A 27483-nucleotide genomic window follows, 5' to 3' on the forward strand; every position below is an offset into this window, starting at 1 on the left:
TCGTAAGCAACCATTAGATGACAATAGAGTGGTTAACATATTAATGTGTAGGTGTATGGAGCTCTTTGCAATTCGCGTGCTCAGACAAATAAGCACAACAGTACGAAATTCACGCAGATTCACGCATTCGTTCAGGTACACTCTATAACATTACTATCATAGCCCAATGGGACGGATAACCGACACGACCAGTGAGAGGTCAGGCGCAGGACCGACGGCAACACGTGCTTTCCGAGGCACGGAAGCCTACGACCTCAACTTCCTAACTTCGGAAAAACTCAGAGAAATTTATAATAGAAATACTTACTCTTTTTTTTTAAAAGACGACTCCTGCACTAAGCATTGCTCTTGTGTGCTCTTGCGTGGGGACTTTTACAAACATACAAACAACGGACACAAAATACAACCAGACGTAAAACATGATAGTTACGTGGCGACCTTAACCACTGCGCCGCGGAGGCAGTTAATTCAAGAAAGTCTTTTTAGACCCGACCCAAGATTCGAACCTCGAGAATTTTGCGTGGAAGTCATATATACTTATATATTACATTATATTTGAATACTATAAATGCGAAAGTAACTCTGTCTGTTATTCAATCTAAACTACTGAACCAATTTGCATGAAATTTGTTGTGGAGATATTTTGATACCCGGCATAAGACATTTCCCCCGGGAAAATGACGTATTTCCTTGGGAAAATTCAGACGGCGAACTAAGTCGCGGGTAAAAGCTAGTATGATTTAATATATCGACCGTCTTCTTCTTATCGTACGGTTAGTGGTCAACCTAGTGTCAAAGTTGTTCAAGCCCGAAGGCCTTTGACGTGGCTTAACGACTGTTATCTTAGTAGACAATAGCCGGGACAAAATTCAAATATCACTATGCGGTCACTCATCTATAGAATGACCGCGCCAAGGTTTGCTTAACCCTTAATCGTTTACCGACCGGTGAGCGCAACTGGCTATGCCTTAGACAACCGTGCTACTATAAGAAAGTAAATTAAATAGTTATTTTACCTGAAACAGCAGTTAGGACGCAGAAAAGTAGACCGATGTGTCCAACCATGGTCAGAAAAAGAATGACTTGTAGAAAATCTTATGAATGAATGAAATATTATAATCATAATTGATTAGATATCTTGTTAATTGACAAAAAAACCCCTAATTAATCATTTTGATAACGTATAGATCAATCTTGTCTTTCAGTTCAGTGATAGCCGAGTGGTTTAATTTTAGCCTCCTAGTACCTCCCGCGAAGGTTGCGTCGGAAATGCGCCTTTCGTACAAATAATACTGATAAAAACGTTTTTATTAAACAAGACAACTCCCGCACTAAGAATTGCTTTTTCGCGGGGACTTTTACAAACATGCAAACAACAGACACAAAAGTAAAAATTGAAAGATTCGAACAATCTTTCAATTTAGCTTTTTAGCGGAATACTGATATTAAAGTGGTCTAAAATCTTTTATAAAAAAGTATCACATGATCCCTCGGGATCTCCTGGATAAAAAAGGATAAAATGTAGCCTATGTGTTATTCTAGGTCTTCAGCTATCTACATACCAAATTTCATCGTAATCGATTCAGTAGTATTTGCGTGAAAGAGTAACAAACATCCATACATACATACATACTCACAAACTTTCGCATTTATAATACTAGTAGGATACACACTTAATATTTTCGAAAAGTCATTGGTGTGTTGCGGGTTCGAACCGTCGACCACTTGCGTGGGACGCGCATTATTAAACTACTCAGCTATTACCGGTCTATGAAAAGGAAGGAATAAAACAGCAAAAGTACATTCAAAAGTATTTATTAACTAATGTATAGTGTTTATCCACGAGAGAATGGAGGCTGTGCGTTGGTTTCCAAGTAGAATATTCCCGAAGACCTGAAAACAGAAGAGAATAATATATTATATAAATATCCAGTCTTACGGAGGAGTATCGTGTTATATCCCACGTAACTGAGTTGTGGAGGTCTGATGGACAGGCGCTCCATGTAAAATATTAGTATTCAGCTGTATCCGGTGAGACTGGAAGCCGACTCCAGTTGGAAGAAAGGCTAGACTGATGATGATGATCAATGTTATATTACTGCTTATTATAAGCGCATCCTAATGTAAGCGCCGAAAAGACGCCCTAGAAAGACATACACAGATCATATCGGTGATGTGTTGTAAAAAGGTCAGGTGCTACTCGTAACCGACGGTCCTGTATAACAACATGTATGTATATGAATGAAGCAAACAGGTATATAGAGATCATAAAAAGCAACGTGTTTTGCTCTCGGTCTAAAGCTAAATAAGGGTCTAGGGAAATGGTCTTCTATCAGTCTTATGCCTTATTCCAGCAGCCTACTTTGCGTGACTGAACTGTTGTTATGTTAAACAACAAGCGTGACTTGTATCACGAAGACGCTCAGCTCAAACACTGCACCTACATCTATGTAATGTACAAGTTAACACACTGAGCGTTAACCCTCCGGTGAACACTAATCTATACAAATATTATAAAGATGAAGAGTTTGTTTGTTTGTTTGAAGGCGCTAATCTTAGGAACTACTGGTCCGATTTGAAAAAATATTTTAGTGTTCGATAGCCTATTTATCGAGGAAGGCTGTAGGCTATATATCATCTCGCTACGACCGATAGGAGCAGAGTATCAGTAAAAAATGTTACAAAAGTGGGGAAAATTATGATCCATTCTCTCTTATGTGACGCAAGCGAAATTGCGCGGGTCAGCTAGAAGCTATATAAGAAGCTGTTGGTTTCTTACCCAGTCTTGGGCACGAGTCCTCCCATACGAAGGTTGCCGAGCAAGAAGCAGTTGCCAGTCATAGCTGTGACGTATGAAGCACAACGTCTGCCGGTGAAGCCGCCTGATGTCAGCGATTCAGCTAGGTAGTAGTATGACCTGGGAAATTGGCAAAACATTAGAAAATGTCATCTAAAGAAAATTATTTTGAAACGACTTCAAAAATAACTCTTAAAATAAAAATAAACTGGAACTGGGATATGATTTTGTAACGACTTCAAAACTTTTGTAGTCGGTTAAAAATCTTTCTCATTGCCGAATTGGTCTCTTAGAGTAATGATGATGATGCTTTTTATGCAGTCTCCGCTAAATATTTTATATACATTTGAACAGTAGTTTTCGAGATATACTCAAAAATACAACATTGTCTATTTTGATGTTATAGTCTTGTTAATTTTTGCTGCTAAAGCTGAAGTTGACCATTTGCTGTAACAAATCGTCACGCCAACGTTTCCTCGGCCTGCCGCGACGTCGTCGTTGACCTTCAGGCATCTATTGTGTGACGATACTTGCCCACCTATCTGGATGCATCCAAAAAACATGGCCCGCCCAAACCCAATTTAATTCGGCATCCTTATTGCTAATTTTACACTTTCTTATATGAAATCAATAAACAATTAAATAATCCTCACCTAGCATGATCACACTCCTGCGAGTTACATCCAGGCATGTTGATGCCACCGTTGGGGTAGAAGTCCGCGTGTCCCAGCGTGGACAGGTAGCCCAGCACTCCGGCGTTAGTGTGGATCACTTCCGTGTAGGCGCCGTCGTTTGATCTGAACTTGTCGTCGTTGAAGATCCAGCCGGGACTCGCTGGGTCCAGAGCTGAAGGGAAAAAATAAAATTAGTGAATTTATTCGTGAGAAATTTTGAACCTACTTCGAAAAGATTTTTGTCATTTCTGCTGTATGATTTTCTATGTTACCTAATATGGTTCACTAGGTGACCCGCGCAACTTCGCTTGCGTAATATAAGAGAGAATGTGTCATAATTTTCTCCGTTTTTGTAACATTTCTTACAGTTACTTTGCTCCTATTGGTCGTAGTGTGATGATATATATAGCCTATAGCCTTCTTTGATAAATAAAAGGGCTATCTAACACGGAAATATTTTTTCAAATTGGACTAGTAGTTCCTGAGATTAGCGCGTTCAAACAAACAAACTCTTCAGCTTTATAATATTAGTATTGATATGGCAACGTATTCTTTTTCATGATTTTTATAAGATTTCTGAAACTCTCCATCTTTTGTTCCTAATCTAACAAGAAGTTGAACATTCTCATCCAAAATATTCTTTAAATAAATTGCGCGTCCAATCGATTATCTATATAACTAATAACATTATTTGATTGACGCCGAATTCAAACAACTGAAAAGACATCTATCTAAGCGCATGATGGAACGCTGCTTTAAAAAAAACTGATAGGATTGTTTAATATGGATCATTTATATTCTAAACCAGTGTTTGATCATGCGCTAGTTTGAAAAGCTGCCTCTGTGGCGCGGTCGGTAGTATATGCGACTGCGGTGCGAGAGGTCTCGGGTTCGAATCCTGGGTCGGGCCAAAAAGTCTTTTCTGAGATTTTCTGTTAAGAATTTCTTAGAGATTGCCCGGAGTTAGGAAGTTGAGGTCGAAGACCTCCGTGCCTCGGAGAGCACGTAAAGCTGTCGGTCCTGCGCCTGACCTCTCACTGGTCGTGTCGGTTATCCGTCCCACCAAAACTATGAGAGTGTACCTGTGTATTGTGCACACACTTGGACACTATAAACAAAGTCCTGCACAGATGGCCAGTTTCAATGAAACTGACCGCCGTAGCCGTATATCGGCTAGGAGGACATTATTATTATTATTAGTTTGAAATTTAAATCAACGATTTGACATTTGTTCGAACCAATTTGATTTTCGACTCGATATTGTCAGGAGTAAGCCTACAGTTGCCGTCACTGATACTCACCAGTGATATAAGCCACCTGTCCCCCAAGGTTCCTGCCGATGATGCCAGCCTGGTGACCGCCGAGGCTGTGGCCCACGATGTGGTACATACGGGGCACGGCACCGGTCGCGCCGTTCAACCAGGTTATGAATCTGGCTACGCTTTCACCTGAAAAAATATGATACAGAAATTAAGATCGATTTAGATCCATTTGTGAAGGCATGCGAAGTCCCTAACCCGCACTTGGCCAGCGTGGTGGACTCAAAGCTTAACCCCTTCTTCGTTAGGGAGGAGACCCTTTCCGAGTATTAAGACAGCAGTGGGTAAAAAAAAAGGAAAAAATGTGTCCAATTTAAATATAAATGATGCCTGGTTAGGTAAATAGAGGCTTTGAATCAATCACAGCCTTTAAAATTTCCACTCCGCATCAGCGAAAATAGTGTCATTGGTTGAACAATTTACGTATTTATTTAGAAGTAAGTATATTCGTAAATATATCACTTATTTAGTTACAGTACAAGCTCTGCTTAGTTTGGAATCAAATGACCGTGTTTGAGTTGTCCAATGATACTTATTTATTATTGTTGTGTTTTCACAGTCCGCTAGACTCCATTCTTCTGGACTACACTACAGGCAAGTAAATGTTAAGACCTTACCTGAAGGAACAGTGTTAGCCACAGCAGCTATATAGTTGATGGAGCCAGCACCGGCGCTCCAGTCTACCACGATGACATTCACGTCTTCAGCAGCCAGGAATGCTGAAAAAGATGAAGAAGGAATTTTAGAATAATAATTTGACTACCTCCGTGGCGCAGTGGTTTCGGTCACCATGCCGCTACCATTGCGTCGAGAGTCGTGGGTTCGATTCCACCACGAAACAATTATTTGTGCGATCCCAAAATAATTGTTTCGGGTCTGGGTTGTACACAGGTACACTCTCTATTACATCACTCTCACAGTGCGGTAGGCTGGTTTCCGTCAGCTTTGCAGGCTTTCGAAGCGCAAGAGGACCTTCTTTTTAATCAAATCAATTCTCGACTTAAAAAGTCAGTAACAATTTAGGACATCACTGAACAATTCTTGAAAGACTTTATGAATCACTCTTTTGTTAGATAAGGGACTCGAACCCGAGATCTCGTGATCAGCAACCGCTTAATATATGACCCAGACCAAAAAACAGTAAAGTCATACTTAAGCTAAATATTTCTTTTTTTAACCCATTACTGTCCCACTGCAGGGCAAGGGTCTGCTCCCAAACAAAGGGGAGGGATTAGACTTTGAGTCCACCACGCTGGCCAAGTGCAGGTTGGGGACTTTGCATACCCTCAATAAATGTATTAAACAAATTTTAGACGATAATAATTAATATGTGTTAATAAAATACACCTAATTGAAAAATGAATTGACAAACAAATGAATTTGATTTGATTGACCATACCAGGTACAAGCACGGTATTAAAGTCAGCTGTGGCGGAGTCCAGCCATCCGTGTAAGAGTATGACGGTCCTTCTGGCTGGGTTGTAGTTGGTGATGCCCAGGAGACCCTCGCTGCCCATCAGGAGCGGCTGACTCACTGTCGGGTTCTGCCTGAAAATAGTTCAAATATATTTATATATCTTGAAAAAAGGTCAGGTGCTCCTCTTAACCAGCGGTCCTGTATGATAACACGTATTATAATTATATGGTTGTGAATGAAGCAAAGATTTTTTTTAACCGACTTCACAAAAAGGAGGAGGTTCTCAATTTGACTGTATGTTTTTTTTAACGTTTTTTCTGTTTGTTATTTAAGGATCATACCAAGTGGCGTACTTTGGAGTATACCTACCCCTATGGGAAAAAAGCGTAGTTCATGTAATTTGTAAGGATTGTATCAAATGGTATTTTTTGCACTCTGCCTCCCCCTATAGGAAAAAGGCGTATTTTATGTATGTATGTATGTATGTAAGAGCAATGGCGCATAACAAATAAAAAGATAAACATGCCAAGCAAAACTTGAAATGTATCTTCACAATATTTTACCTGGTGAACAAATGGTAGACATTCTGCCTCTCAGGATCATATCTGGGTTCAGCCACATCACTGGCCCTCAGCCAGGTGTCTGACAGGTGAAGAGTTCCATCACCAGCCTCGATGTACTGGAACCGTTCACCATCATCCAGCTTCCTCACCACAGGGTCATATGGCAGCGCTGTGAAAAGACCAGGGTACATTTAAGGCATTTTAACTTTTGCGCTTAGTTAAAAAACAACCGTTTCGATCTGTGAGGTTAAGCTACGCTTGCCGAGGTTGTTCTGTGGATGGGTGACCATCATATATTAGGTCGGGGAAAAAGTCTTTTCGCATTATAGTATGTATGAACTAGTAATAAAATCTTTTTGGCTTCAAGAATCACAAATAAGTACACGGTTCATTAGGTTCCTTTCCGTCAACTCGTGAGGTACTCAAATATCAAGCTTTTTTGTGTAGAGAATAGATTTTATTACAAGTTCATATGTACATACCATAATGCGAAAAGACTTTTTCCCCGACCTAATACATATCGAGTTCCTCAGTGTTTTGTAAGCCGCGTTAAATTGTGGATCCCGGCTGTCATTATCAAAAATCTTTGACAGTCGTTAACAGCAGTCAGAAGCTTGAAAGTCTGACAACCAGTCTTGCCGAGGGGTATCTTGTTACCCAGGTAACTGTGTTGTGGAGGTCAGATAGACAGTCTGTCCATGTAAAACACTAGTATTCAGCTGAATCCGGTGATACTGGAAGCCGACTCTAACATAGTTGGAAGAAAGGCTAGACTGATTGATTGTGCCTATACCTTCGGGTATCACAGGGATGATATTATATAAGTACTAGAGGCCGCCCGCGACTTCGTTCATTTGGAAACCCTTCCCGTGTAAATCCCGATCCCTGGAGAACTCCGGGATAAAAAGGGTAGCCTATGTGTTATTTTAGATCTTCAGCTACCTATATACCAAATTTCATCGTAATCGATTCGGTATTATTTGCGTGAAAGAGTAACAAACATACATACATACATTCTCACAAACTTTCGCATTTATAATATTAGTAGGATTTATATACATATTTATTTCTCACCTGCGGCAGCAGCGACCACAACAAGCAAAACACCGGCTACTCTCATGATAAATTACGATTAAATAACATTGTTTTTGAAAATTATCTCTTAATATAGTGACTCATATACTGACGCAATACATAAGACGGCGAAACGTAAGTCGGTATCGCGTAAGTCGGAGTCAATACATCTATAATTACTTTGTAATAAAATTGGTAGTTGACTGCCTTAGTGGCGCATTCGCAGTGTATGCCACTGTCAAGCAGAAGTCTCGAGTTCAAACACTGGGTCGGTCCAAATTTTTTTTATTCGTTTTTCTGTGAGTTTGTTGTCAGCCGGTCCTCTGCCTGATTTTTCACTGGTCGTATCGATTTAGCCGTCCTCCCGGGCTATAAGAGTAATAGAGAGTGTACCTGTGTATTGTACACACACTTGGACACTATAAACAAAGTCCTGCACAATTCGCTTGGTTCAATGAAACTAACCGTCACAGCCGAAACTGATTGTCATATGTCAATCAACATCGTGATGAAACCTTGTAGGTCTAAAAGTTGTTTAACACATTTCTTGAAGGTATGCAAAGTCCCCAACCAGCACGTAGCCAGCGTGATGGACTTAAGGCCTAGCCCCCCTTCATCACGGGAGGAGATTCTTGCCCAACAGTAGGACAGTAATGGGTGAAAATCAAATTTTGTTTTCGATTTACGTCAAAAGAACAACGTAACTCGGGAACGACGTAAAACAAGGAACAACAATACTTAATCAATAATTATCATTTAATTAATTTCCAGATAAAGATAACTTAAAAGATATGATAAATATAAAAAAAACATATTTTCAAAATCTTTCCTCATAGTATTACTCGAATCTTTTGCACCTGATCGGAAATTCTTATGACGCTGCATTTTCTTTGATTTTCAATGCAAATCCTCATTTAACGTAAGATAAATAAATGTTTAATTGTGGTTCTTTTCAAAGATCTTTGTCAGTCGTGAACAGTAGTCAGAAGCTTGAAAGTTTGACAAGCAGTCTTACCAACGGGTATCGTGTTATAACCCAGGTAACTGTGCTGTGGAGGTACAATAGGCAGTCACTCCATGTAAAATCCCGACCTATAGACTATCACTTTGTTAAGTAAATAATAATTAATTAAGTGTTATAAGTTGACACCTCCCAGCCAGTGGTCGACGGTGTATTACGAATAATTATCACTTGCTCTAACGGTGATGGAAAAAGCACCGTGAAGAATCCTTGTGTGCCTAAATATTGTTTAACACAGTTCTTGCGGGCATTCAAAGTCCCTGCACTTGGTCAGCGTGGTAGATTCAAGGCCTTACTTCCAGGCCTGGGCTGGTCTGCGGCCTTATCACGTATCTCAGTTGACAGCTAGTATACGTCAAATCTATGGTCACTATTCAGTACATTGCTGCTTTGACATAACGTGTTAATCACTATAATTTAAGAGAGAAAACAATGGACAGCATAGTGGCTTTCAAATGGGTGTCAACTGAGATACGTGATAGCCCCCCTGGTCTCCTGTGTTTCGGAATACACACATAACTGCAAAGCCCTTGCCCAGCAGTGGGACAGTATTGGGGAAAAAAAATTAAACCGAAAAATGGAATCATTTTATTTCTTTGTGTCCGTTGTTTGTATGTTTGTAAAAGTCTCAGCTGGCAAAACGTCAAGATTTAACCGATAATTAAAAGTAATGTTATCATACAAAATTTATCTTTTGGTTTTTTTTATCTAAATAATTAACAACCATTCGTCCTTATCAAACAAGTGTTTCAATCTGATTTTTATCAAAATAATTGTAGCTAAGGCTACGGTGATATCTTGTAAAAAGATCAGGTGCTACTCGTAACCGACGGTCCTGTATGACAACGTGTATGTATGTGAATGAAGCAAGGGAAGTTTGTAAGGATCGTACCAAGTGACGTTCTTGGGTCTCTGCCTTCTATAAAAAAGAGGCGTGAATTTGTATAGCACTGATAACCGAGTGGTTTCAGTTGCGCCTTCCGTGCAAGAGGTCGAGGGTTCGTACCCGGAGAAACGAATGTATTTGGATTAGAAATAATTATCACATGATCCAAGGTGAAGGAAAACATCGTGATGCAACCTTGCATGCCTGAGAGTAGTTCTCGAAGTTTCTTACAAAAGGTGACAAAGACACTATGCTCTTGTTATTACAAACGAGCGAACTATGTCATTTTACCGGACTCTCTCGACTTATACCTTTTTATATGCAATCCTAGAATGTTTATTTATGATTTTTGAAACCGAACTATCTGTGTGCAAAATTCTATCCTTATCTGTTCAGTAGTTTTTCCTCAAAGTAGCAACCAACACCCACGCTCACAAACGTATATTTTTATCAGTACAATTGCTGATATAAGATGACAATCACACCAATAGTAATTGATAGGCTTTCTATGAAATTACCAACTACGTCATTTTATTCAATACTAGCTCTAACCCGCGACTTCGTCTGCGTAGACTAAAGTTACGTGGCTTCCGTATAGTTTCCGTTCCCATAGGATTTCCGAGATAATAACTAGCCTATGTCCTTCTTCGAGGTTGAAACCATCTGCATTATGTATTTTATGCAAATTTGTGATTTAGATATAGAGACTGAAGTACTTTCGCATATTATATTAGTACGAATTAATGAATGAAACGATTGAGTGAACGAATGAATGTATGAGTGAATGGATGAGTATGGCAAAACTACGTAAAAAAGGTACTATTTCTATAGTCTATGTGTTATCTGGTACGTAAGCTACAATACTACTAAATTTCATCAATATACGTTAAGTAGTTTTTGCGTTCGAAGGCTGTGCAGAAAACGCAACATGCAGTGCGTGTGACGGAGACGTAACAACGACGTGCTACCGTTCCCTCACACGCACTCCGCGTATACGACTACTGTATTTATGTTGCGTCTTCTACACAGTGACTTGTTGCTATATTCAGACACACGAATTTAAGTGGTGCGTAAAAGATCAGTTTTAAGATAACACTATCATAATCTTCAAATTATCTTGAATTAGGAATTAAATGATATTATCTGATATATATGTAAGTATTCTGTATAATTTTCAGTAGTTTTACATCACCATGCTGAAAAGTGTAGCTGTGTTGTGTGTTCTCGCTGTTGCCGCAGGTATGTTCTTCAAACTACGAAGATATTTGGCTTCGACAACCAGTTTCATTGAAACTGTGCAGGACTTTGTTTATAGTGTCCAAGTGTGTGCACAATACACAGGTATGCGTCTGCGGTGCGAGACGTCTCGGGTTCGAATCCTAGGTCGGGCCAAAAAGTATCTTCTGAGATGTCCTGTTAAGATTTTCTTAGAAAATACCCGGAGTTAGAAACTTGAGGTCGTAGACCTCTGTGCGGCCGTCGGAGAGCACGTAAAGCCGTCGGTCCTGCACCTGACCTTTCACTGGTCGTGTCGGTTATCCGTCCCACCAGACTATGAGAGTGAAGGAATAGAGAGTGTACCTGGGTATTGAACACACGCGACACTATAAACAAACTACACCACGAGTTCCTGGTTTCTATGAAATTGGAAACATGCAGAGACACTATACATAACTTTGACGTGTACATTACATAGATGTAGTGCAGTGTTTGAGCTGAGCGTCTCCGTGACACAAGTCACGCTTGTTGTTTAACATAACAACAGTTCACCACAAACACTTACACTACTTTGACACTAGGTTGACCACTAACCATACAATAAAGTAGTCATTAATCATGAACCCTGGTCTTCACAGCGCTTCCATATGACCCTGTGGTGAAGAAGCTGGAGAATGGGGAACGGTTCCAGCACATCGAGGATGGTGATGGAACTCTTCACCTGGCAGACACCTGGCTGACGGCCAGCGCCGTGGCTACTCCAAGATATGACCCTGACAGACAGAATGTCTACCATCTGTACACCAGGTAAATTATAATAAATGTAACCCATTAATGTCCCACTGCTGGGCAAGGGTCTCCTCCCGTTATCTGGGAGGAGTTAGGCATTGAGTCCACCACGCGGACCAAGTGCGGGTTGGGGACTTTGCATGCCCTCAATAAATGTATTAAATATTTTAGGCAGATATTCATGCAAGGTTTCGTCACGATGTTTTCCTTCACCGTTGGAGCATGTGATAATTATTTCTAATACACACATAACTTGGAAAAGTCATTGGTGTGTTGCTTCGAGCTTGAACCTGTGACCACTTGCGTGGGAGGCGTCAACTTAGAGCACTCGGCTATCATATATTTAGATATTTGCTACTATTTTTAGGCAGAACCCCACGGTGAGTCAGCCACTCCTGATGGGCAGCCAGGGTCTTCTTGGCATCACCAACTACAACCCAGCTAGAAGGACCATCATACTCATACATGGATGGATGGTAGATGTCACTGCTGCTATGAACACCGTTCTAGTACCTGGTGAGAGATTGTGCTAGTTGATTGTATGTTAGTTGATCACATATGAGTTGATGACTTAGGAGTTGATCAGTAGTTAGTTGATCAGTAATGAGTTGATCGGTAGTGAGTTGATCATTGATCAGTAGTTAGTTGATCATATATGAGTTGATCAAAGATGATCAGTAGTGAGTTGATCAAACATGGATTGATCAAATGTGTGAGTCCATTAGGTATGGAATATTAAAATGAGATGATCAAAATTAACGCCGGGGGAGTGGGGGGGTGCCCTAGAATGACATTCACAGATCATATCGGTGATATCTTGCAAAATGGTCAGGTGCGTATTGTCAAACTTTCAAGCCTCTGACTACTGGTAACGACTGTCAAGGATCTTTGAAAATGATAGCCGAAATTAAAGATTAAATGTCTTTCTGCTATGTTTCACCACCAAATAAATTATCTGTTTGTATCTTCAGCTTTCCTGTCAGCCGAGGATGTCAACGTGATCGTGGTAGACTGGAGCGCTGGAGCTGGCTCCATCAACTACGCGACTGCTGTAGCCAATACCGTCCCAGCTGGTAAGTTCTAACGCTTATATATGTTACTGTAAAACCTCGAACTGTGCTCAATCCTAAGATTTTCCGGTAAAACCTAAGATTTAACCTAAGATATCATTGTGTAAATCCTAAGATTTACCAATTAAATGATGGTAAAAGTTCAAAATAAAAGAACTTATAAAAATAAAAGACCCAGACGATCTCTATAAATCTTTGTTTAGCGTTATTGAATCTCAGTTTAATACGATTTTTAAAGAAAAAACGATCGCTAAGGAAAATACAAAACTGAAATTTTGCGATTGGGCGACTGTAGGAATTTACAAAAGTAGAGCTAGGATGTATGAGCTGTATGCCATGAAACAATACAATTTCAATCCAGGTTTTCTTGAATATGTCAGGAATTATTCAAAAATTTTTAAAAAATCTTGTGCTGCTGCTAAGTCTTTGTATTTAAGCAACAAGATTAAAAATTCCAACAACAAAATAAAAACAACTTGGAATATTATTAATAATGAAACAGGACGATCAACACCACCCGATCACGACTTCGAGTTAAATGTTAACAATCGGGTTATTACAGATAGCCTAGGCGTAGCTCAAACATTTAATAATTATTTTTCTGACATACCAGTCATTACGACTAGTTCCTTAAATTCCACTACCGCTAAAGCAGAATCATTACTTAGGAGCAATGTGAGTCAGTGCAATGTCTCATTTTATTTTAAGTATATAAACCCCTCTGACGTAATCAGAGTATTCAAGTCGCTTAATTCCAAAAATACTGCGGACTTGTGGGGTATTTCTGTCAAGTTACTTGAGAGTATTATCGCTGAAATAGCACCTCATTTAGCTGCAACTTTTAATCGATGTGTAGATGTAGGTGTGTTTCCTAATTTAATGAAGCACAGTAAGATAATTCCCCTGTTTAAAAACGGATGTAAAACTGAGCCCAGTAACTTTAGGCCAATATCCATCTTGCCTGCTATTAGCAAAATATTTAAAAGGGCTATATTAGAGCAACTAGAAAGCCATTTCAGTTTGTATAATTTACTCCACAGCAAACAGTTTGGCTTTACAAAGGGTCGATCTACCATCGATGCAGGGGTCACACTTATTAGGCATATTTTCGATGCTTGGGAGATGTCGCAGGATGCTATTGGGGTATTTTGCGATCTCTCCAAAGCGTTTGATTGTGTTGACCACAATACTCTTTTATATAAACTTAAGTACTATGGAATTGGGGATGTGGCACTTGACTTACTTGCATCCTACTTGTCTGAGAGAGTGCATTATACAGACATAAATGGGTCAAGATCCACTGGATCTGCGGTTAGTCTCGGGGTACCACAGGGCTCTATCCTTGGTCCGTTCCTTTTTCTGGTTTATATTAATGATTTGCCACATCAGGTACAGGATCTGTGTGATATCGTACTATTTGCTGATGATACGTCGCTTATATTTAAAGTAGATCGTAAGAAAACTGATTTTGACGATGTAAATGGTGCTCTTACACAGGTTCTCAATTGGTTTACAGCCAACAATTTGTTGTTAAATTCAAGGAAAACCAAATGCATTAGATTTACCATGCCCAACGCTAGGAATCTAGGTACGAACGTAGTTCTAAATGGTGAGGTATTAGAAATGGTCAATTCCGCAACCTTCCTAGGTATAGATTTAGATAATAAGCTTCAATGGGGCACCCAAATAACAAAGCTCGCGGGCAGGCTTAGCTCCGCAGCCTATGCGATAAGAAAAGTAAGACAGTTTGCTGGTGTAGATGCGGCAAGACTGGTTTACTTTGGTTATTTTCACAGCGTTTTGTCCTACGGTATTCTACTTTGGGGCAGAGCTGCTGATATAGACACAATTTTCGTAATTCAAAAAAGAGCAATTCGCGCTATTTACGGCTTAGGAGCGCGGGACTCTCTGCGGGATGTATTTGGGAAAATAGGCATACTGACGGTGGCATCACAGTATATTTTTGCGAATTTGATGTTCATCAAACAAAACATAAATTCGTTTGCTAAGAATAGTGACATTCATAACATTAATACCAGAAATAAGCACAAATTAGTAGGTCCCTGCAATAGATTGCAAAAAGTACACAACTCATTTGCAGGTCTTGGTGTTCGGTTGTATAACAAACTCCCTAGCAGTGTTATGGATCTTCCCCAACAAAAATTCAAAGTAGTTGTTAAAGATCATCTTATTAAAAGGGGTTATTATAAGGTTGACGATTACTTAATGGATAAGAAAACATGGGATTAGTTAGTTACGCGTTCTACAGAACTCGAGATTAAATATCTATATATTTATATATACATCTTTGCATTGTATAAACATTAATCAGTCATTTGAACTCTGTAACAGAGAGGTATTGCACGAGTCTCAGTGGTATTCATTTTTCTTTTTTTTTCATTGAAATGGTGGGCTCCCATGCCAAGGTTCGTCATGCTCACTAAAATGTCATTTCTTGCGGCGGCGTCGTGTGCCGGGTCACCCCCTTCCCTCTAATATGTGCGAAGGGGGTGATGGCTGGTCCACGCGTCATACTCGTGAACGGGTGCTGCTTGGGGTGACTGGTCGTCCTGGGTGTGGTGACTGCCATAATTCTTTTATTTTTTTTTTTAAGCACCTACGTTTCACTAACTGTACTTCCTTTACCACAGTATGCTCTTGAAATGCCTCTTATGATTTCATTTATATTATTATGTGGGTAGATGCTCCCATCATGCTTCCAATACTAATTATATCTTGTTTATTAGCGCCTTAATATGTTATGACCAAAGTGTATTCGGTAGTGTTGGTAGGTAGCAGCTACTTACATCATCAATGTTTTATACCAGCATAAATATTGTTAAAATCATTTGGCGATTAAAAAGAGTGGCCAGGAGTTTCTTGCCAGCTCTTCTCATTGGCCCTACCTTCCGAACTGGCGGTAAATTCACTCTCTGTATCATTGACTATCATAAGCGTCAGCACTTGACCTAAATGAATAAATGATTTGATTTTGATTTTGATTTTGAACGTTCGGACTTTTACCATTGAGAGTTGGTAAATTTAAGGTATTACCAGAAAATCTTAGGATTTTCCACAGTTCGGGCTTTTACAGTAACATTAAAAAATAATTACATTTGCTTTTTAAAACAAAGCTATCTTTTAGAAGATACCTACTTCTCTTTTGACTGGGAACTGCGTAATATTGAATGGTCCTAACTTAAACTATCTAAGACAACTATTCTATTCCTCATTCTTTTTTTTATTCCTTAATGTCCTATTGCTAGTCTCCTCCCGTAATGACGGAAAGGTTAGGTCTTGAGTCTACCACGCTAGCTAAGTGCGGGTTGGGGACTTTGCATGCCGTCAAGAAATTAATTTAACAATTTTTTTGTCATCAAAGGTTTCATCACAATGCTTTCCTTCACCGTTGGAACAAGTGATAATTATTTCTAATACACATATAACTTGGAAAAGTCATTGGATGTGCCTTATACCACTGGGCTCAATCTAATCGTCTTTTTTGCAGGTGAAAGCATTGCTAGATTCGTAACCTGGTTGAACGGGGCCACCGGAGCCGTATCCAGGATGTACCACATCATCGGTCATAGTTTAGGAGGTCATATGGCTGGTATTATAGGCAGAAACCTGGGAGGACAAGTCGGTTATATCACAGGTATGGTACTACTCACTCACTTCGTTCATTGTTCATCATTCATCATTTACTTTTCATCATTCATCATTCATCGGCTATCAGTCATCGTACATCGGTCATCATTCGTCGGACATCATTCATCATGCATCATTCATCATTCATTATTCATCATTCATCATTCACCATTCAACGACATCCATCATTCATCATTCACCATTCTCCAATCATCATTCATCTTTCATTATACATCATTCATCATTCACCATTCGTCATTCGCCATTCGCCATTCGTCATTCATCATTCATCATTCATCATTCATCATTCATCATTCATCAATCATCATTCATCATTCATCATTTATCGGTCATCGTTCATCGTTCATCGTTCATCGTTCATCATTCGTCATTTGTGATTCATCATTTGCCATTCATCATTCATCGTTCATCGTTCATCGTTCATCGATCATCATTCATCATTCACCATTCATCATTCATAGTTCGTTGTTCATCGTTCATCATTCGTCATTCATCAGTAGTCATTCATCAATACTCGGTTATCGATCATCAGTCAACAATCATAATTTATTTATCATCATTCATCATTCACAAGTCATCAGTCGTCATTCATCATACATCCACCATCAGTCGTCATTCATCATTCATCGATCGTCTCTCTTCACTCACTCACACGTTCACTCAGTCACTCACTTTCTCACTCACACACCCAAAATCTTTGTCCTGATATAAAAATTACTTCTGCTAGCCCTCGAGCCCGCAAGCCCCGGCTTCATTTTCAATGATGACAAGTTCAGACCTAACGATGGCGCCTACACGGAAGTGATCCACACTAACGCCGGAGTACTGGGCTACCTGTCCACGCTGGGACACGTGGACTTCTACCCCAACGGTGGCATCAACATGCCTGGATGTAACTCGCAGGAGTGTGATCATGCTAGGTGAGGATTTGCGCTTAAAACTATGTATCAGCCTATCCTTTCTTCCAACTATGTTGGAGTCGGCTCCCAGTCTCACCGGATGCAGCTGGATACCAGTATTTTACATGGAGCGACTGCCTGTCTGAACAGGTCCGATAGGCAGTCGCTCTATGTAAAATACTGATATTCAGCTGCGACCGGTGAGACTGGAAGCCAACTCCAACATAGTTGGAAGAAAGGATGGGCTGATATAATCAGGATGAAACGTGCAGCCCAAGAAGGTACCATTTTCAAATATTTTCATCTATTTTCCAGGTCCTACTTCTACCTAGCTGAATCCCTAACATCAGGAGGCTTCACCGGCAGACGTTGTGCCTCATACGTCACAGCTATGACTGGCAACTGCTTCTTGCTCGGCAACCTTCGTATGGGAGGACTCGTGCCCAAGACTGGGTAAGAATATGTTACTTATCGTATGGTTAGTGGTCAACCTAGTGTCAAAGTTGTTCAAGCTTGAGAGGCCTTTGACATGGTGTGAGTTGTATGTTAATTGACAAAGCTTGAAGGACCTTTAATGTGGTTCAACGGCTGTAATCTTAATTGCCAACAAGCGTGACTTGAAGCATGGAGACGATTTGTGGATCGCACAAATAATTACTTTGTGCGGGAATCGTACCCACGACCTTCCGACGCAATGGTATTGGCGTGGCGACCTACACCACTGCGCCACGGAGGCAGTCAAAAACAGTACTAAAAATTACTTATATATTTTTTTATTTGCAGATCTTCTGGAATATTCTACTTGGAAACGAATGCTGAGCCCCCATTCTCCCGTGGATAAGGAACAACTATATTTATGTCACTTTTACGACTTTTAAATAAGTGTTAGCTAAGTTATCTAATAGATAAAGTGTTATATAAACAATTGTCGAAAATTCCACCACGCTAACAATATGACATAACTAAGTATAGATTTCAAATATTTTAAAAAGAAAATAAAAAACAAACTATAAATTTAAAAAATAGTTTTATTTACAACTACTGTATTTACAATTTTATATACATACAAAAATACATACATACTTATATACATATATACATACAAAAAATCACGCCCTTTTTCCATTTTTTTCATTTCCTTCTCATCAGCCTTCCTGATCTTTCTCCTCCACTTCGCTCTGTCCTGGACATCGTCTTTGGATACCTCACACTAACTCATATCTTTTTGCACTACAGTTTCCCATCTTATTTAGGTCCTTTCGATTTACAACTATTATTTATTTTACTAGCAGGAACTATAAATTACTACTAAAAATAAATTATTTATTTCTTAAATTAATCCTATTCATATTCGGGCTTATATACATAACTGTCCCACTGCTGGGCAAGTGTCTCCTCCCGCAAGAGAGATTTCAACCTTGAGTCCACCACGCTGACCAAGTGAGACTTTACATTCCTTCAAGAACTGTAGACCAATCTTCCAAATTAATCGTTTTCCAATTTTCTGTCATTTTCAGTGACAAAACAGTCTTCTGCTTAAACAACTCTCAGGCAATATGATTTAACATTACTTCAACAACTGTTTAAACAACTCTCACACATGACATTGCTCACGATGTTTTCCTTTACCGTTATAACAAGTGATCATTATTTCTAATACATCACTTGGAACAGTCAAAGTTTTTCGCATCTTCATAGATTATTCTCTTAATCAGTCTTTAGTCTTTTAGCCTCTTGAAAATGGTGGTTGAGGGTTGGTCTTCAAATAAAATATACCGGAACATCTGTAATAGAAGAAAATTATGTTTATAAAGGCTTTCAAAATAAATGTAAAAAACCGGTTTATGGTTACAGAATCTTTTTTTTCTATCCCTGGGAGTCCCACTGCTGGGCCAGGGTGTCTTCCTGAATGAAAAAGGGATTAGATCTTCAGTCGGTCACACTTGACAAGCCTTCGCATTGAATAATTACTCCAAAAATACCAAATTCAAAGTGAATTTTTGTTCCGGACGAAGCCTACTAATAGTTTAGCGATTTATTTGCACTACAAAACAAACAAGATCCTCTTATCAATGCAAAAAATACGCAATATTTCGAAAACGACTCTTCATATCTGGATCAATTCAGTTAAAATAAGGTAAAGGGGACTTAGCCGGCGACTTCATTTACGTCATTCCGAATGAAAGCCCAGATGCCAGACTCCAGATGCCCAGACCAAACATTTCTCCAAAAAATGTTAAACACAATGTTATAAATTGCTCTCTTACCCAGTTTTAGGCAGCAATCCTCCCATCTTGAGATTATCGAGATGATCTCCAGTCTTTCCTCTCATAGCTTTGATATATGAAGTACAAGGTTTAGCAGAAAAACCACCTGATCTTAACGATTCCGCGAAGTAGAAATAAGACCTGGAAAATAGAAAAAAAATCTTGTTAAAAATATACTATAACTTTTACCCCCTATTTTAAAATACTTAGAGACGGATTTTAAAAAAATAAAGTACCTAGCTTATTTTTGAGTTTAAACTAAGACGGTTTAGCCTTGGAAGTGTAGCAAACAAACAAACATGCAGACAAAAATTGTATAACAAGATGTATGAATGTAAATTAAGCAAAGAAAGTATGTAAGGATAGTACCAAGTGGCGTTCTTTGGTCTCTATCTACTTTTATGATAGAAAAAGGCGTAATCCATACTAATAATTATTATAAATGCAAAAGTTACTCTGTCTGTCTGTCTGTTACTCATTCACGCCTAAACTACCGAACCAATTTGCATGAAATTTGGTATGGAGATATTTTGATACCCCAGAAAGGCTACTTTTTACCCCTGGAAAATGACGCATTCCCGTGGGAAAATTCAAGTGGCGGACGAAGTCGCGGGTAAAAGCTAGTTTTATAAATATGTATGTATATATATACATATACCTAGAATGATCAGTCATCTGCGAAGTACATCCAGGCATGTTAATCCCACCGTTGGGATAAAAGTCCACATCCCCCAGCGGTCTGGGATAGCCCAGAAGACCAGCGTTGGTGTGAATTATCTCTGTGTACACAGCATCCGAAGATCTGAGCCGATCACTGTTGAAAATCCAGCCGATTAGAGCTGGATCCAGGCCTGGGAAGAGAAAATAAGAGAATTACAATTTGACCCACTGCTGGGCAAGGGTCTTTGTTCTTTTTCTTTTTTTCTAAAGACAACTCCCACACTAAGAATTGCTCTTGTGTTGCGGGGACTTTTCAAAAATATAAACAACGAACACAAAGCGCAACCAGACCCGAAGCAATTATTTATGGATCGCACAAGTAATTGTTTCGTGTGGGAATCGAACCCACTTATATTGGCGTGGCGACCTGAACCACTGGAACGAGAGAGAGATTAAGTTTTAAAGCCATTACGCTGGCTAAATTTGAGTTTTGTTATTTTGCATCTCTTCAAGAATGGTTGAAAAAACTCTTATATAAGGAAAGAGCACGCGCCGCGCTCATCTGTCCGCGCCCGCGAAGAAAATCGCTCTCTCGGAGCGCGCTGCGCACCCGCGCGTCATACTGTACGATACTAAGAACGTGCGATACAGTGTGTGTGTAAAGGTGGCTATTGTCGACCACTAAACATATGTTAGTATCAAGCTATTATAAACTCTACTAACCAGTAATATAGCCTACTTTTCCGTCTAGACTGCGTCCAATGACCCCGGCCAGATGGGCTCCTAGGCTGTACCCTACTAAGTGGAAGTCTGATATTTTACACCCCGTCGTTTCGTTTAACCAGGTGATGAATTTGGCTGCACTTTGACCTGGAAATCGATAAAGGGATTAATATCTACAAGCAGGGATAGACGAATCTATACTAATATTATAAAGCTGAAGAGTTTGTTTGTTTGAACGAGCTAATCTCAGAATCTACTGGTCCGATTTGAAAAATTCTTTCAGTGTTAGATAGCCCATTTATCGAGGAAGGCTATAGGCTATATATCATCACGCTACTAATAAAAGGAGCAGAGTACCACTGAAAAATTTTATAAAAACGGGGAAAATTTTAACCCATTCTCTCTTATGTGACGCAAGCGAAGTTGCGCGAGTCAGCTAGTACATATTATAATGCGAAAAGACTTTTTCCCCGAACTAATATTGGTTTCACTCACCTCCCGTCCTCGTGTTAGTCAAAGCACTGAGATAGTTAGCTGTATCAGCGCCTGCACTCCAGTCTACGGCTAGAACATTCACGTCTCCTGCTGCCAGGAATGCTGGAAAATAACACAAAATTGTCTTTAATACTTGCTTGCTTCGAGTCTTACTGGTTCGTAGTACTCTGCGGCGAGGTTTCATATTATTGGTTCGTGGCGGTCTGTGGCGCGGCCGGTAGTGAATGCGACAGCCGCGCAAGAGGTTTCGGTTTCGAAATCCCGGGTCGCGCAAAAAAGATTGTTCTGATTGAAAATTAGGTAAAGGTTAGAATACCTTATATCCTAATATAAGGTACTCTAAAAATTCTTTAATTTTCAATGGCGTTTAAGACCACTAAGGTTTACATTATAATATTATATGTACACTGTACAAGTCGCGAGAGTTCAAAATCTTTAATTAAGATTTTTCTGATATTTATTATCAAGAATTTCTCAAAAATCGCTTCGACTTAGGAAGTTGAGGTCGTAGACCTCCGTGCTTCGGAGAGCACGTAAAGCTGTCAGTCCTGCACCTGACCTCTCACGAGTCGTATCGTTTATCCGTCTTACCGGATTAATGGAGTGATGTAATAGAGAGTGTATCTGTGTATTGCACACACTTGGACACTATAAACAAAGTCCTGCACAGTTTCAATGAAATTGGTCACCGTAGTCGGATATCAGCATGGATATCATTAAGATATTATTATTTAACTGCACGTTTGGCGCAGTGGTTAAAGTGATCACCTCGCCGCAATAGCCGCAGCGCCGCGTGTGGCGGCTTCGAATCCCACCCGGGACAAATCTTTGAGCACGAATATTTGTTCTGAGCCTGGTTGTTTTTATCTACTTATATAATTATGTATTTAGAAGTATATAAGTATGTTTATCAGTTATTTGGTTACAGTACAAGCACTGCTTAGTTTGGAATCAAATAACCGTGTGTTAGTTGTCCAATGATATGATATGATATGAATTTGATCATCTTCCTCACCTGGTACAAGCACTGTGTTAAAATCAGCAGTAACATCAGCGATCCAGCCGTGCAGCAGCAGTACAGTTCTGTGTCGTGGATTAAAGTTAGACTGCTCTAATGCCTTCAAGTTGTTGAACCATAGCGGCTGACTTACTCGGGGGTTCTTTCTGAAAATATATACAAGAAAGTTTTAATGAATCAGATTTTTTTTCCTATGACTTTCCAAGGGTCTTCTCCTAAACGAAGGAGTGGTTAGACCTTGAGTGAGAGAGAGAGAGAGAGAACCATCACGCTATATGAATAGAAAAATAACCTATGTTTGATCTAATATGTAATGTTGATTTCGACGGAATTTTTTTATTAGAATCTATTCCGTACTTTTTGCATAAAGGAAAAACAAATACACATCCTCACAATTTTCGTTACTACAATACTAGATTTTGCTCGCGTGGTTTGTGAGTTGTGACTTAGGTCAGAGTTCTCATACAAACTTTCATCCCCTATATTATCTCTTTAGGGAGAGTTTTTATCAAATTCCTTTCTTAGCAGATGCCTACGTCATAACATCTACCTGCATGCCAAATTTCAGCTCGATCCGTCCAGTGGTTTGTGCTGTACGTTGATAGATCACTATGTCAGTCAGTCACCTTTGGGTTATACAAATTTAGATATACCTAATGTCTTACCTCGTGAACAAATGGTACACATTCTGTTTATCCGGGGTATACCCTTTATGTGTCTCTAGATCACCGGTCGGCTGAAAGTCCAGAAGTCTACTATCAGCTCCATCGTGCTGAGGGTCTGCTTCCTGAGAGGTGACGTCTGCCTCATTGTGAAGGGCTGGAAGGAGAGATGACTATGAGAATATTGGTTTTAGGTTTAAACAGATGACACTACGTGGCGCAGTGGTTGAGGTGGTCGTACCAGTACGTCGAGAGGTAGATTCAATTTCCACATCGGACAAATATTGTTGCAATCCACAAATAATTGATTGGCCTAGTTAGATTTGTGTCCGTTGTTTGTATGTTTGTCCCCGCGACACAAAAGAAAGTCTTAGTACCTCCCGCACAAATTTTTATATACATTTTTTTTTAAACATAAAATAGTTTTAGTTTTTCATACCCTAAGGGTAAGAACCCCTTTTTACCCTTGGTACCATAGCCTGACGACTTAGTAGAGAGTTGACACGCATGATTTATCTACATTATAATTAAGAATTAGAAATAATGATCATTTGTTCCAAAGGTAAAGGAAAACATCGTCTTCAACCCGCACTTAGCGCGGTGGACTAAATTCCTAACCCCTTCCTCGCTCGGGAGGAAACCCTTGCCCAGCAGTGGAACACCTATGAGTTAAAAAATGACTGCGGTAGACTCAAGGCTTAGTCCTCCCTCAGAAAGGTAGAAAACCCTTGCCCAGCAGTGGGACAGACATAGAAATTGACCTATTTTTACCCTCAAACCACATAACATCTATACTAATATTATAAAGCTGAAGAGTTTGTTTGTTTGTTTGAAAGCGCTAATCTCAGGAACTACTGGTCCGATTTGAAAAATTCTTTCAGTGTTAGATAGACCATCTATATAACATCACGCTACGGCGATTAGGAGCGGAGTAGCAACGAAAAATGTTACAAAAACGGGAAAAATTATGACCCATTCTCTCTTATGTGACGTAAGCGGAGTTGCGCGGGTCAGCTAGTATAATATATAATATACTTTTCATCCTGGGAATATTTTTCCATGTGAAGCCGCGATACACACTTAGTTATTAAATCATGGTCGTTATGTACAAGGTTTAGTCACTTAATACATAATATTCCGGAAATACTAGAGATAAAGGCATTCCGATGATAAATAGTAGATAGTCACTGATAACGAGGTCTTCGGTTCGACTCCTAATTGATGCATTAGTCATCATTTTAAGTTATATAGATTTTTAAAGCGTATTTAATTTCAGTAAGTATACTAATATTCAGCTGCATCCGGTGAGACTGGAAGCCGACTCCAACATAGTTAGAAGAAAGACTAGACTGATTGATTGAGTTTGCTTATGTGCAGGGGCCTGGGGTTTGAATCCCGGGACAGGCTTAATATATTCTTTGCTAAAATGGGTCAAAGATTGAGAAAATTGGAACTTAGAACCTTCTGTTTTAGAAAATAGGTAAAGCCGTCAGCCCTGCCCTGCCAGTCTTGTCTATGATCCCACCAATTAAAAAGAATAATATAGGGTCAGACTGCGAGTTTGAGTTTCTGGCGCAATCGGTAGTTTATACGACTGTTGAGCATAAGGTCTCGGGTTTATTTACCGGGTCGGGTAATGCACTATATGTCTTTTATAATTTAAATAAAATATATTCTCAGTAGTAGCCCGGAGTTAATCAACGTGGCAATGTACAATTGCAATAGACTCGCCCCCTATTACATGGGACTAACATTGTTAATGGTGAAACGTGAGTGAATTTCACACACCTCTGCCTGTAGTTTCGTATAGCAGGCGTGATATTTTATATTAATATTATGTATGTAGCAAGAAGCAATTGATTAACAGTCTTGTTAAGCTGAGAATCGAATCCAAGACATTTTGATCGGCAGTTGCTTTTTACAACTTTTTCTACTAAAATAGTGAAAAGGATTAATTAGTCATCACATTTCATGTAAACTTATCAGCAGGAAAAAGTTACTGGGTTTCCCAGATAACACATGATCAATAGAAGCTCGGAGATACGTGACGACCATATGGCAGCAGAATTGACCATTAGTAGCCTATAATAAGGTCTATGGCCTTACTTTTTAAGGTGGAGTTTACAGGAACATTCAAGAAATGGTTTCTTATTTTTGAAAACTAAAATAAAGCTACTTAGATTCAAAATTAGACTGCCTCCGTGGCGCAGTGGTTTAGGTCGCCACGCCGATACCACTGCAACGGGAGGTCGTGGGTTCGATTCCCACACGGAGCAATTTTTTGTGCGATCCACAAATAATTGCTTCGGGCCTGGTTGTGCTTTGTGTCCGTTGTTTGTATGTTTGTAAAAGTCCCCGCGACACAAGAGCAATTCTTAGTGCGGGAGTTGTCTTTTTAAAATACATAAAAAAATACATAAAAAAATAGAAACAAACGTATGTCCATCAGGCTTACTTTTCCGACAGTATCGAGTTGAAAATTTAATTCGATTGGTTCTAACAGACGTAAAATTAAATGTAGATAAATATTCTTTTCGATAGATTTCAAAAACTACGTCAAATCTAGACCAAATTTAAATAGGATACAAGGGAAGCTCCATATTTCTAATAAAAAGAGATACAGCCTACATATTAATTATTTTTATTTAATTGTATTGTATTTAAATTGGTACAGTCATACATATGTACATCACACCTTCTTCCTAGAGGAGTAGGCAGAAACCAAAGAACGTCACTTGGTACGATCCTGACAAACTTCCCTTGCCTCATTCACATACATACATACATGTTGTCATACTTATGTAGGTCACTTAATAAAAGTTATGTGGTAACAAATTTCATCAAAAATAATTTAATCACTTTTTAACATTTAAAATGTTAAAGTTCGTTAGTACGACTGTATGACTTTTAAGTTTTTCCGCCGAAACAGCTTTAATAATCTGGATAAAATCTGACAGAGTGATTGGTTAACACTTGCGGGAGTTGTCTTTAAAAAACAATATATTATTATTTATACTTACATAATAATATATAATTTTTAAGGAAAAATAAGCGGGTTAAAATAAAAATACTCACTAAATTCCAATTTTGGACAATTGTGTGTGAATTTAGCTTTTTTTCCTCCGAATCCCAATATTCTAACCATGGTTTGAAATCATTCAAATTTTCTTATCCTTTAGTCAAAGTTGTGTAATGTGTAAGCCTTTGACTTAACGACTGTTATCTAAATAGACAACAATTGGTATCGACTTCAAAATTTTCCAAAAAAAGCTTTTTAACAGTAGATTTTCAAGTCCTTTAGTTTCTTCTCTATGAGCTTATTAAAAGCTCCTTTATCTTCACTTGATGAGTCACAACGCACTTATTTTTTATCAGTTAAAAAAAAGTAATTCCAATTTTTATTATTTAACAGTCAACAATTAGACACGTTTCTAAAAGGTATATTTAAATTGAAATGTCAAAACTCAAAAAACTCAATTATTTAAAAAAACCGCCACTAATTTTTTTTTAAATGTCAAAATTTTTTTATTCAAAAAACACACTATTTTCAAAATGTCAAAACTCAAAAGTCCACGTTACAATTTCTAAAACTTGGAGCCACAAATCACTTTTCATACACACATGCAACTTATGAATCATTGTATTTGTAACCGAGCTTATAACGCTAGACTTATCAAGTATCTATCCGTATCTGTGGGAACGAGATGGAAGATATATATCCTATGTTAGAGGGAGATGCAAGATATATATCATATGTTAGAGGGAGATGCAAGATGTTTGGGTCACCACTTACGTAGAACGTATATAAAATACGAGTACTAGCTGACCCGCGCAACTTCGCTTGCGTCACATAAGAGAGAATGGGTGAAATTTTTCCCCGTTTTTGTGATGATATATAGCCATGTCCTTTCTCGGGTATCAAAATATCTCCATACCAAATTTCATGCAAATTGGTTCAGTAGTTTAGGCGTGATTGAGTAGCAGGCACAGACAGACAGACAGAGTTACTTTCGCATTTATAATATTAGTATGGATGTTAGAGAGAGATGCAAGATGTTTGGGTCACCACTTGTGTAGTACTTATAATATACAAAATTTCACGATTTTACACCCGTAAGTGTTTAAAATACATGTTTTGCTAATGACAATGTTGACAGCCTCCATGGCGCAGTGGTTTAGGTCACCACGCCGCTACCATGGCGTCGGGAGGTCGTGGGTTCGATACCCACACAGAACAATTATTTGTGCGATCCACAAATAAT

At 39.0% G+C, this 27483-nt stretch overlaps 3 protein-coding genes across 3 annotated transcripts; 1 reads left to right on the forward strand and 2 right to left on the reverse strand.

The window, feature by feature from the left end:
• Window positions 1-1799: 1799 nt before the first annotated feature.
• Window positions 1800-7944, reverse strand: LOC142985462 (pancreatic lipase-related protein 2-like). Its single transcript, XM_076133656.1, has 8 exons — window positions 7845-7944; window positions 6771-6939; window positions 6190-6338; window positions 5408-5509; window positions 4773-4919; window positions 3451-3643; window positions 2780-2917; window positions 1800-1893 (listed from the first exon to the last, which is right to left on the reverse strand). Exons 1-8 carry the CDS (start codon window positions 7888-7890, stop codon window positions 1836-1838), a joined length of 1002 nt encoding a protein of 333 aa, XP_075989771.1. The 5' UTR covers window positions 7891-7944; the 3' UTR covers window positions 1800-1835.
• A 2979-nt stretch (window positions 7945-10923) lies between these two features.
• On the forward strand, window positions 10924-18380 carry LOC142985555 (pancreatic lipase-related protein 2-like). The gene is made up of 8 exons (XM_076133790.1): window positions 10924-10990; window positions 11608-11776; window positions 12126-12274; window positions 12730-12831; window positions 16337-16483; window positions 17225-17417; window positions 17712-17849; window positions 18180-18380. Exons 1-8 carry the CDS (start codon window positions 10945-10947, stop codon window positions 18235-18237), a joined length of 1002 nt encoding a protein of 333 aa, XP_075989905.1. The 5' UTR covers window positions 10924-10944; the 3' UTR covers window positions 18238-18380.
• Window positions 18381-18514: 134 nt separating this feature from the next.
• On the reverse strand, window positions 18515-26828 carry LOC142985606 (lipase member H-like). The gene is made up of 8 exons (XM_076133882.1): window positions 26297-26828; window positions 23225-23378; window positions 22557-22705; window positions 21542-21643; window positions 21047-21193; window positions 20322-20514; window positions 19664-19804; window positions 18515-19180 (listed from the first exon to the last, which is right to left on the reverse strand). Exons 1-8 carry the CDS (start codon window positions 26364-26366, stop codon window positions 19123-19125), a joined length of 1014 nt encoding a protein of 337 aa, XP_075989997.1. The 5' UTR covers window positions 26367-26828; the 3' UTR covers window positions 18515-19122.
• Window positions 26829-27483: the final 655 nt, after the last annotated feature.

Source organism: Anticarsia gemmatalis, chromosome 30 (assembly GCF_050436995.1).
Source record: "Anticarsia gemmatalis isolate Benzon Research Colony breed Stoneville strain chromosome 30, ilAntGemm2 primary, whole genome shotgun sequence".
Lineage (NCBI taxonomy): Eukaryota > Metazoa > Arthropoda > Insecta > Lepidoptera > Erebidae > Anticarsia > Anticarsia gemmatalis.